The 12,886-nt window shown below is 44.0% G+C and overlaps 1 protein-coding gene across 2 annotated transcripts in view; it reads left to right on the plus strand.

Moving 5' to 3' along the window:
- Positions 1-12,886, plus strand: part of ADRA1A (adrenoceptor alpha 1A) — a 63,821-nt gene that overhangs the window by 2,334 nt on the left and 48,601 nt on the right. For both annotated transcript variants that reach the window (XM_082200535.1, XM_082200536.1), the window contains exon 2: positions 2,462-4,177. In XM_082200535.1, coding sequence (XP_082056661.1) covers positions 3,289-4,177 — 889 coding nt within the window. In that variant the 5' untranslated portion in view covers positions 2,462-3,288. The remainder of the gene's footprint in view (positions 1-2,461; positions 4,178-12,886) is intronic.

Genomic DNA, 12,886 nt, shown 5'->3' on the forward strand with positions numbered 1-12,886 from the left:
GTAATTCATTGGGGGATAAACTACAGTTCCCAGGACTCTTTGATGGAAGCCATGGGCTTTAATTCAAATGCCTGGGGTTGTATCCAAAGTAGTACTATGGGAACAGTCCAACAGTGCAAGGATTTCTGCTTGCACAATGGAATGTTCTCCCTCCATACTCCCACTGCACCCCCTAAATTTGTTCTATGGGTTCCCACAACCCTCCAGGGCAGATTTGGGGAAGGCATGGAGTGTACATGTAGGGAGAAGTGAGGGTTCATTGCACAAGCATAAATCCTTGTGCAAATGCAGGAATGGGGACCCTCCAGCCCACAGGCCAGTCCCGACCCAGGGTTCCCCATTTGGCCTGCAAGGCTACCTACCCACCCTACACCCAACATTGTGCAAGTAACATTGTGCTTGATTTGCTTCCAATTTGCCCAACAACAAGGCTTTGAAGCACTGCACAGAGCAGGAGGCCCGGGCTATGCAGGATCACACACACACACACACACACACACACACACACACACCAACTGATGCCAACAGCAAATGATCCTGCTTGATCTGTGTATATGGGAGAGCACCCAAACCCAGCACCAAGCAATCTCCCCCTGTCCATCAGCTGATGTGAAAGGAGGACAACCTTTTCTTGGTCTGGGTGTATTTTCTGCCTTTATTTCAGCAGTTCATTCACTGCAAAGGGGTTTCAGTGAAACAGCTGCTGAAACAAACGGGGGCTGCCTGCTTTTTGTCTTTGGGAAAGGGGGGTGAGAAGCCAAGGGGTTGAGGAGCCCTGGTGGTTCAGCATGTCCAAGATGTTGCAACTGAATGAGATAAACGTCAGTTCTGCTTTTTGAAGCCCCAACTTCGGGACCTCAGAGCACCAAATCCCCTGGTGCCATTTGTGACATCAGAAAATTGATAGATGGGTGGCCCCACTCACCTGTCGAATTTGGCCCATGCAGACAAAACGGTAAAGGAATGAGTGAATTAGATACTGCCCATAGTCTGACTAATTTACCCATTCATCCCATTATTCTGCTTTGTCTGGCAATGGTCTCAATCAGAGTGGAGTCTTTATCATTAATGTGCTACCAGATCATTTTAAGTGGGGATGCCAGTGATTGAAGCAGGGGGTCTTCTGATTTTGCTGTGTCATTGAACCTTATCTTATGCGCAAGGGCTGGTGGTGGTCACTCATTACTCAGTGCTGAAGGTATTCCACATATGGCACAGAGCTATATCTAAGTATTGATAGTGGGGGTCATCCCTAGTATGGATCAGGCCTTCTTGCCTGGGCAAAACATTGGCTGTAAAAAGAAAACCCAGGCTGGAAAAATCCCTACAGAGTAGCCATGGCATATTCGTATCTAAGAGCTGAATCAGTGTAAAGTCTATCTCGCCCACTATTTATGCATATGTGGGACCATTGCTAATGTGGAAGAGAAAGTGGGAGATCATTGTAATTCCAGCTGCTAGTCTGCGTTACAAATCACTTTGAGCCTGTAGTGTGAAAATGTCCATAGACTTGTTCTCACTGTGTAGCCACAAGGTTTTCTGTCTACATCAGATGAAAAAGGAAAACATGGAGAGACTTCTTTTGAAATATGTGGCATTGTCCCTATATTGAGACTGCAGGGTTGTGATTGACAAACCACCAGGCAGCAATAGCATTCTTGCACTGAGAGTCAGAAAGGATGGCGTAATGTTGGGGGGGGGCTGAGGAGGCCATTGCCCCTGGTGCCATTTAGCACCCTGACCCATTGTGAGCACTTGTGTACTTCTCAGCACCCTCCAGCTAGAGGGCAGCTGAGAATGATGCAATAGGTGTGCCCCCTGGCCCCTGTGGGCCCAGCGCTGCTTTTCCTAGTGGTTCTGCTTGCTGGAAGGGTCCCTGAGCTGTTGCATCCTTCACACGGAGCCCCCCACCTGGGGGGCAGCTGAGAAGGAGGCAACAGGCATGCGCCCTGGCCCCTGCAAGCAGTGCCATAGTGCTGCATTCACAGGGACCAAGGCACAGCCCTGTTGTGCCCTTCTCAGCCGCAATGCAACTGCAGGATGCCAGGAGAAGTCCACAAAAGCTCACGGTACTCTCCCTGTAAGCCCAGCACCGCTTGCAAAAGCAGCACTGGGTTTGCAGGTCACCGTGAACTCACCCCATTTTGCAGCAGTGGGCAGGGGTCCCTCCTGTGGTGTGCCCTGCCCCTGCCCCCACAGCGTGCCCTGCATGCGCCCTGGTGTGCACTTGGTTCGGACGCAGGTGGGGGATGCTCCACCATTGGTCAAAAGCTATGGGGTTGAGCAACAGCATCTACTGAGCAAGCAATATACTAGTAAACAGCAGTTAGTGCTGCAGATGATAAGGAAAAATCAGTCAAGTTGATTCCCAGGTCCCAGAAAACCTTTGCAGTCAGGACATTACAGCAGCAGGTAGCCATGGCTTTTAAAATAAGCTTCCTTTTCTTTTTTTCTTATTTAGGAGTTAGCATATCTATCCTGCAAGGAGCACAACAAGCAGAAGTCCCTGTTTCGAGCTATGACCAACATTTGTTAATAAGCTTACATCCTGGAGGCAGTTGGCACAACGCTGAGAATCTTACGGCTGCAGCAAACTTTGTTCCACATCTCAAGACTGTTATGCACATCTCTGATGATAACAAAAGCAAAGCTTAATTGGAAACATCCTTGTGGTCTTCCACTATTCCAACTTTAAACATATTTGAAAATCAAGTATGATAAAGACCCAAATAAGTGGGAGAAAAGAGAATGTTCCTGCCATTTGTGTCTAATGAGACAAATTTAAATGGACGCACTTCAGATGTTGATGGCCTTTCCACGAACTCAGATATTTTCCTTTGCTACAAACCCAAACATATTTTCCTTGCTTAGTGGCAGAAAGCATTCTGTAACCTGATGGCACTTTTTTTCAACAGCCCAACAGAAACTTGGAAAGAGATCTTTGACCCCTTCTGCAATACTGTGTCATCAAGCATCCCACAACGTCCAGAGAACATCAAGGAGAGCATCCTAAAGAGAGTCTTCCAAATTGCAGCAGTATTTTTATTTGGCCTAACTGGAACAGATACCAAGGAATAAATGTGGATTTTCAAATAAGTTTCCCAGTCAGAGGTGTCCTTCCAGGTTCTGCATTTATAAAGCAAGAACCACATTTCCAGTTAGTTTTTATCAACAATGTGGAAATAAAGCTTCTTGCAACACTACCAAATATTTGTTCTTCGCTCTTTCATAGAAAGGGCAGAGTGAATCACAAACAACACTGGATGAACATTAACCAGTATTGATATAATGGCTTTGAACTCCGAGAACATCTCTGCCTCTGACTGCTTCAACTGCACCCAGCCTGTGGAGGAAGTAAACATTTCAAAAGCCATATTATTAGGTGTTATCTTGGGGGGGCTGATTGTTTTTGGAGTCCTGGGTAACATTTTGGTTATCCTGTCAGTAGCCTGTCACAAGCACCTGCAAAGCGTAACTCACTATTACATTATCAACTTGGCTGTGGCTGACCTCCTGTTGACTTCGACAGTCCTCCCTTTCTCTGCTATTTTTGAGATTTTGGGGTATTGGGTTTTTGGGAGGATCTTCTGCAACATCTGGGCAGCTGTGGATGTTCTATGCTGCACAGCTTCCATCATGAGCCTTTGTGTCATCTCTATAGACCGATACATTGGGGTGAGCTACCCGCTAAGATATCCGGCCATAGTGACTGAAAAGAGGGGCCTGCTAGCCCTTCTGTGTGTCTGGGTCCTGTCCCTTGTGATATCAGTAGGGCCCCTCTTTGGCTGGAAACAGCCAGCTCCAGAAGATGAAACCATCTGTCAGATCAATACTGACCCTGGTTACGTCTTATTCTCTGCCCTGGGCTCCTTCTACCTCCCCTTGATCATCATACTGGCAATGTACTGCCAGGTGTATGTGGTGGCAAAAAGGGAAAGCAAAGGACTGTCTTGTGGCCTGAAAACAGAGAAGTCCCATTCAGAGGAAGTGACTCTTCGCATCCACCGCAAAACCACCACAGAAACCACTGGATCAACACCCAGCACCAAGCACAAATCCAATTTTTCCGTGAGGCTCCTGAAGTTCTCCAGGGAAAAGAAAGCAGCTAAAAGTCTGGGGATTGTGGTGGGATGCTTCATACTCTGCTGGCTCCCCTTCTTTATCATCATGCCCATTGGTAAGTCAAGCAAATGCATTTGGTCACGAAGGGGGTGGGGTTGCGCAACTATTGTGGGGAATTGCATTAACGTCCACGATTCTGCATCAGATTCTCTGGTGATTGTAAATGAGATATTTGGTGCTCACGTAACTCTGGGACAGCTAGGGAACAAATCCATTGAGGACAAGGCCAGTGCTTTATTTTTAGGGGGGAAAGGTGCCTGTATTCACCATGAAGTTGTTACAGTAAGTGCCACACTTTTAACATTTTTTGGGGGGGGAACGGTGCTGGTGCTGAGTACCCTTGAGCAGCCCCAGGAGAAAAGGCACTGGATAAGGCTATCTGGGGCTACAGGCCATCATGGCTAAGTTCCTTGAAGGCAGTATGCTGTTGAAGACCAACTGCTGGGAATTACAAGCAGGGTGAGTTTTGTCACACTCAAATCCTGCCTTGAGGCTTCCCATAGGGCAAGATGGTTGGCCAATACGAGAAAAGGAAGCTGAACTGAATGGATTTTGGTTTGATCCAGTAGGGCTTTTCTTAAACTAGACGTGACAGCCACTGCGGCATTTTAGCTGCCACTCATGCTTGGCCCCCTTTTGATATCGGACTAAGATTTCACAGTCTATTTGATATGTTAACAGCATGGGCATAGGGTTGAACTGCTTTCATTGTGCTGAGTTTGACCCAAAGGACGAAGGATGTGATTCTGTGTGTGCCTATATAGGAATAAACCCCACAGAATGCTCTTGCTTTTAGTCAAGAGACCTAAGAGCAGGCTGCAAAGTATCGACTCTGGGGTAGATCTGTGTATTTTAAAACTAACCTGATATAACTAACTGACCGGAAGCTATCCTCTTTGTTGTTTTCAAAAGTCCATCATTGTCAGTGAAGTACCAAATCCGAGTTGGTACCCTATTCCAGTGCCTGTGGAGGAGTGGATTTTCTTGATTATTTCAGAAGAAATCTTTCCTTGATAATCAATGTGTTTGGGATCAGACATCTGCTCAATGTACAATCTGTATATGTCAAACACTCAAATCATAAGCCTGGATGCAAGCTGGTTTAGGGCTTACTCCCAAATGCATTTGCATGGTCCTATTTTATTTGTTTGTTTGTTTGTTTGTTTGTTTGTTTGTTTGTTTAATAAATTTATACACTGCTTGATTGCAAAAAATCTCAAAGCATTTACAAAAATACTTGCTTTCTCAACACTTGATGCTTATAGCTCATTGGACTGGAGCTAAAGTGATTTTCGATCTCTGAAAGCCAATTCACTCAGTGTTGCAAGCAAAAAACATACATGTGTGAACCAATTTGGCTTGACCTTTATTTAATGGCCCCAATCCAGACATATGTGAAAACAGCAGTTGTTGCAAATCCATTACCTTCTTGAAGAGATAATTGGCAAGGTTGTGAGCAGAGTGTACCTGCTCTGAGTTCAACTCCTGTCCCAACACATTAATTGTTTCTACCATTATTTGATTGGGGCTAGAGCTATGTGTACAATCGGGGCCACTGGATATGAGGAATCTCTCTTCTCCTCTGCTTTGGCCACTTGGATACGGAACCGTATTTCTGTATGTAAATCACAATTTACTGCTATCAAAATGCACAGGTTTTTAAAATCGGAAGTTATATATAGTTACATGAAGGTGTAATACACAATGACTGAATTATCTGAATATGCAGTACTTGTTAGAAATGTCATATTCCTGGTGATTATTTTCAGAAAAGGGGGTCTCTTGAATTTTGAAACTTGGAGACCTAAATATATTTTCAAATATCAAGTGCATAGCTTTAAAAGGACCATCTGTGAAGTTATGTTTCTGATAAACATCAGACTTCTTCACATTATGGGTGGAAGGTGCTATATACAAGCAAACCAGTGGCATGCACCCATAACTGAGATATATGATCCTAACTGTGCTTATTTTAGATCATGGGAAAATAGAAGGTATGTTGAGTAAGTTGTCTCAGTCTATTCTCATTAGTATATCATTACAATTTTAGAAAATTTGGGAAGTGAGCACAATGGAGATTTTCTCTCTGATGTTTTTTTGTTTTTTTTAAGTATGCCAAGAGAAGAAAATACAGATTTCCACAAAACTAATTGCTGGCCAAGAACTATATGCAGATTTTTCTCCTATTTAGGGAATAGTCTGAATGAAGAATTGCTTACTAATCCTGGATATTAGATTAGTTCTAGTTTAAACTTGTTAGAGCACTAGAATTGCCAGCAGGCTAAATCCTTAGGTGTGGCCAAGCGAACTGCCGTTCTTTTGCAGGGGGGTGAGTGGGAATTAAACAGCTTTGAAATGCTGTAATGTAATTCCGTACAGTGCTAATGCCAAGTCTGATTTAACAAGGCTGCTCACAAGGGGTCGGACTCAATTAATTTTAAAGAAACGTTAATCTACTCTCTTCCACTCCGCACTGCTTATTTGTTCATTGGTTTTATGAGTTTTGTGGTTTGGAGATCCTAGGGCTGGGGTGCTTGGGAGGGTGGAAGGACACTTAAAGGAAGACTCTTAATCTCAGGGATGTGGTTTTCAGCCCCACATTGGGCACACGATTCCTGCACTACGTGATCCTTGTGGTCCCTTCCAATGCTACAATTTTGTGATATAGTTTTACAAGGAAGGGTTAGGTGGGGTGGGAATGATTAAAATTAAATTAAATTTTTGGGCCAAATCTTTTAGATATTTTTACTGAATTGTTACATTCAAATAGCAAACTGTATAAAAAGAGGGTTTTTGGGGAAAGTGCCACACCATAATGCTCCCTGTGCTAGTTATGATTTGGTTAACTGTCCTGAATAAAGTCAGACAGAAATTATTTAGGTACAGTTCCTTGGTGAGTAATTGAGTTCATTATTTTCAGCTGAGAGTATACATAAGCGTTTTCTGAATTATTTATTGATTTTAATTAATATTCAGTTGTTTGGCATCCCTGGGGTATTCACTCTGTGACTCTTTGTTCATTTATCGCCTCCTCGTCTATCTATTACAGAAACACCCCTGAAAAAACATGTAACATGAATAAATGTAACTGTTGACCTCCCCCCCCCCACAGAAAAGTATAATTAAGCTAATATTTGAAAAAAATATTTTATGCAGCCAGCCCCATAGTTTTTCAACACCTTAATCACAAAGCAGAATCATATGCGCCTCCAACAAGATGAAATGGGGAATTTTTTTGTACTTTTTGTAATACAGGAAGAACAGTTCTTATCTGGATAAGCTTGTCTGTTGGTTGATAATTAGCAGCTAAATTTCTTAAAGTGATCATTTCCTTATAATTCAAGGTAAAGAAAAAAATACAAGTTATTGAGAAATATTATGCTAATCAACCTGCCAGCCTGGGAAACTTATTAACACACATAAGAATTAATGTAACTTATTAAAACTCACTTACACTGCAATCCTCTGTGTGTCTACTCAGAAGCAATTGCCACGGTGTTCTATGAGGCTCAATCCCATCTCTACCAAGTACATTTAGGACTGCACAAAAACATTTTACTTCTAATAAGTCTAATTTGAGCATATTTATTTCTTCATTTCACAGACGCTCGCTTTTACAGGCTTTACTAACAAACAATTGCTATCTATTGACGTTTACAAATGAATTGGCACAATCCTTGTGTGTCTTTTCATGTGTAAGCCCCATGGAAGTGGACGGGAAATATAGAAGGGCAGGGCAAAAAAGGAAAGCTGCTTTATACCATTGGTTCATCTAACTTGGGATTGTCTACACTGACTGGGAATGAGTCTCCAGGAGCTCCAAAACATCTCTATAGATGTTATCAAAATTGCAAGGTAGCACCCATTCAGTATCCAATTGCAAATAATTCATAGTTGGCTTCATATAAAGTTAAATGATATCTAACAATTTTTTAAAATATCAATTTCAACATTTCTTTTCTGATATTTATATATTGAATTTCAATGCTGCATATATATTTTGCCAACACTGAAAAGAGTCTCTACATTTAGACATTCTTATAATATGATACCTTACTGATAAACTGAATTGATGATTGACAATTATGGTTTATAATCATAAGGATGTCCAGTGATGTCTGCAAGTTTTTGTTTTTCAAGAAAGACAATTCAATTACATGTTTTCATTTAAACACTCAAGGAAGCTTAGAAAGTGAACAATTCAGCTATTGAATTCAAAAAGCTGTAATCACATTTCACATTTCATTCTTTAGAACAATGATTGGGCTCTGACTAACGGCTTGTGGACAAGGTTTGCTCGGCTCTTCAGAAGGTAAATTCTTGAACAGACTAGCTTTCAATGCCGGGGCTGTAATGATGTTGGAATGCTGGTTGCCAAACAGCCACAAACATACCCAAAAAGGATTAGAAAGAGAAGGAGAGACATAACATTCCCCCTTCTATCTGCTTACATGGAGCCTGCAATCAAGCTGTTGCCATAGAGTCCTTGGGTGGAGCTTTAAGAAATCTTCCTCAATTTGAAACTGACCTCACATATTTGATCCCTTATAAGGGCAGTTGCCCATGGTTTGTGTCCATCTCTTTCCACAACTCCTGTGTTATTTTAGAATCACATCGTTAGTCTTTTCGGAGTCTTTTTTGCCCCTTTTGTAATGCAGAAAATTGAACACAACAGTCAGGCTAACATGATGGAAGCTGCCCCATTAGAAACAACGGGCAAATGTTGATCCAGCCAACAAGCACAGAGTTCCATAACTCAAGTTTGCAGGCTTCTCATTAAGAGAGACATCAACCAAGTGCAGCTGTATTCTTAAAAATCACTCATTTTGGAATGATCCTATTGATCCTTAAAAACTTCATACTACAATGTAGCCCATTTGCTCCCTCTCCCCGTTGAAAGACCCTTCCTGCATGTAGCTACCCTGAGGCAAAGCTTACTCCATCTCTGCCTCAAGAACCCTGGGCAGGCACTGCAAAGAAAGGCCTTTTCAATGGTGGGATCCAGATTCTGGAATGTGTTGGCCTGGGACAGAAACCTAGGTTGTTCCTTTTACCACATGTGGTGGACACGTAGTATAATTAAAAACTACTGGGCAATCCATCATGAAGTAAAAAAAAAAAAATGTTTTAGAAGCCCTTCTCTAAAAATCCAGAAGTATTGTTGCTGGAGTTAATAACAACAGAAGTGACTAAAAAAGAGAGAAACTTGTTCCTCTATGCAACAACAGCTGCACCTGTATTACCAGCCCCCAAATGGAAAACAGATAAGGCACCAAAAAAAAGAATGGAATGGCGTATTGAATTGTTAGAATACGTGGAGTTAGCAGGGATGACCACTATGATAAGAAATCAAAAAGATGAAAGTTATAAGGAGGACTGGATATTTTTTATTGAATATGTGGAAAAATATAATAAACAATTAACCAAGCAAGATAGTAAGATTTTCAGCAGTGTAAGAAAAAACTAAGGTGTATTTAAGTAGTTACGATAGGTGGGGTGAACCAAGAAAATGTGAGAAACAGAAGAGACAAAAGGAACCATGGGAGGAGAGGATGAGAAGTCAGTGGAGGAATGCTTTCTGGTTTTCTGCTTACTTTCTGATTTCCTAAAACTTTCTTCTTTCTTTTCTATTTCAGAGTTTTCTTTTTTGTGTCCTTTGCATCATTTCAATTCATTTCTTTGATATGGAATTGTATCAGAAACACAAATAAAACTAAATATTAAAAAAGAAACCTAGATCATACATTGCATATTATTAGGTACCAGGTCACACTGCTGCTGTTTATTTGACCTAGACAAGTGGCACAATTAATCTTGTGCAGCTACTGCATTTATTTTTTGCCTTCACTTGCGTATCTTCATTTTGTGTTATTGTCTTTTGATATTGTATTAGTGACAACTTCTTTAGTGTTAGGTACCACCTGTAGTTAAGTTTCAGAGTGAGCTCTCTCTTTCTCACTGATATGGATTTAAATGATGGTTTAGACCACATTTTTGAACACTGGGTAGAGTTTATTTTGTATCCTATGTTGTGTTCCCATTGGTTTTAATTGTGTTGAGGGTGTTTGTGGTATCTTGGAGTAATATTTTATATATTGCAAATATAGGAGCACCATATGTCTGGTTTTCCTGGTTTTTTCAGGGTTAAAATTTCTGCCCAGGTTTTTAAAAAAATATTGGCAAAATGTCCAGGGTTTTTTGCTTTTTAGTCAAATGAGAAAAGATCCCTGAGTGAGTTGAATTGCAGTTCATTCAGAATTTGGCTGTGTGGCAGCTGCTGCTTGTGTGAATAACCGAGTGTCTTTCTTCTGTTCCAATCAGCAGGAGAGAGGAGGCTGCCTCTCCTGACTTGCCTGCCCTGTAGCTGCTTTTTCTGGCTTCTAATCGCGACTTGCAGACATGGCCACTCTTTGAACATGCTCTGTGGGTGCTGTTTAATTTCTTCCTTCCTCTCATCCTGAATCACTATACCCAGTTGTCAGGTGGTGGTGTGGTTGATCGAGAGCAAACAGGCAAGACTCCAACCTGTCTTTTCCAAGCTTTATTCTTAGTGCAAACTATTTACAGTGAAGAGCGTCGCAAGTTCATGTCTGGCTCAGTCGCTAGCAGAATCTGGGAGTGGCCGGTCCTTGTACCTCCCCCAGCATAACAGCCGTGTGTGACCCCCATCCTTCTCCTCCCCTCTCTGCGCTGAAACCTACTGCGCAGAGTGGGTGCTGGCAAAGGGGTACTTCCCTCCCCTCCGCTTTGCTCAGGCTTCGTGTTGAGGCTCTCCCTCACATCCCCTGGTCCCACCACCTCCTCTCCACTGGAGGTGGGGCTTTCCTCCTCGCCAGAGGAGGAACTGCTTTGCAAGATCTTTGGAGGTTCCCTATAACACAACTACCCTTCCACCTCTCGCCTCTGAGCTGATGGCAGTTCCCTGACACCGGTCCTTGAGGTACTGCAGTGCTGAGCCATTTAAGGATTTATAGGTCAAAACCAGCACTTTGAATTGGGCCCGGAAACTAATTGGTAGCCAGTGCAGTCAGACCAGGATCAGTCAAACCGTCTTGTTCCAGTAAGCCACCTGGCCACTGAATTCTGCACCAGCTGAAGTTTCCGAACTATCTTCAGAGGCAGCCCAATGTATAACTGTCAGGGGCTCAGGAACAGAGGTACAGGGGAGAGAGGGAATGGAGAGCGAAGGGGAAGAATCTGAGGGGAGCGTAGGGGAGTATGACAGTGACCCGAGAGATTCCATGAGCTTCTCCAGCGAATCAGAAGATTCCCAGAAGGAGGCGCCGATGGTCAGGGCAAGGGGGGTCCCAGGAGGGACACACCAGAAACAAGGGGCCAGCGGGGACTCCCAAAGCAGCAGCGGGAGATCAGGACCAGCTTCCCCACCAGAGCGTAGTGGGGGGGAAGAGTCCCATGTGTCAGGGCCAGCGTCTCCTCCAGCAGGGAGAGAAGATGAGTCAGGGCTGACCACGCCTCTACCGGAGAGTGAGGGAAGATCAGGTCCAGCTAGCCTCCCCGAAGGGGGAAGCAGTGACAGGAGCAGTGTAACGGTCAGGAGGAAGGTTGCCGGCTGGGCGCGCGCGCCAAGTTCGAATGTACAGGCGCGTGGGACAGCAGAGAACCCGGATTGGGAACCAGGTCCTAAAGCCCGCCGGCGGCAGGGGGAAGACTCAGGGGACTCAGCGTCAGAAGAGTCTAGGAAGGGCGAGACCCCAGCTGACAGGCGGAGCCAGAGGAGTAAAGAGCAAAGGAAGAGGTGGAGCAAGGCTAGAGTCTTAAACTGGTGTCTGGGGGGAGGAGATTCAGACGGAGCTTCGGCGGTCTAGAGTTTCAGACGTAGAGCTGCACGCCACGGCTGTCAAAGCGAAACTGAACTTCAATAAAGACTTTTGTATATAACAACGAACTGGCGTTGGTCCTTTGTGAGCTGGGACCTCGGGCAGCTCTGACAATAACGCATTGCCCTTGAGACTGACCCAGAAACTCCAGTGGGTGCAGAATGCCGTGGCGAGACTCCTTACGGGGTCCTCGCTGCAGGATCCCATTCACCCGGTGCTATACCAGCTGCACTGGCTCCCAGTGGGGTACAGGATCAGGTTTAAGGTGCTGGTTTAAACCTTTAAAGCCCTATACGGCTTAGGACCCTCGTACCTATGGGACCGCCTCTCCTGGTAGGTCCCACAGAGGAACTTACGGTCTTCAAACAAAAACATCCTGAAGGTCCCAGGCCACAGGGAGGTTAGGCTGGCCTCGACCAGAGCCAGGGCTTTTTTGGCTGTGGCTCTGATCTGGTGGTACGCTCTGTCACAAGAGACTAGGGCCCTGCGGGACTTGACATCTTTCCGCAGGACCTGCAAGACGGAGCTGTTCCACCAGGCCTTTGGCCAGGGCACAGCCTGACTCCCTCCTTTGGCAATCTTCACAGAACTTTAGCCTAATGGTTGTCATCAATTTGAGTTGAATTAATTTTATAATGAAATGATTTTAGAATGTTGTACTCTTTTATTGTTGTTAGCCGCCCTGAGCCCGGCTTCGGCTGGGGAGGGCGGGATATAAATAAAATTTATTATTATTATTATTAATCAAACCTTGAGGTTACCAGAGCATAGACAACAGTAGTTAGGCTATACCTGTGCAGATAGGGGCATAGCTGGGCAACCAGCTGAAGCTGATGGAAGGCACTGAGCCTCAAGGATCCAGGAGGACCCCCAAGCTACAAACCTCCTCCTTCAGAGGAAGTGTAATTCCATCAAGAGCAGGCGAT

Source organism: Podarcis vaucheri (genome assembly GCF_965113315.1).
Source record: "Podarcis vaucheri genome assembly, chromosome: 15".
Lineage (NCBI taxonomy): Eukaryota > Metazoa > Chordata > Lepidosauria > Squamata > Lacertidae > Podarcis > Podarcis vaucheri.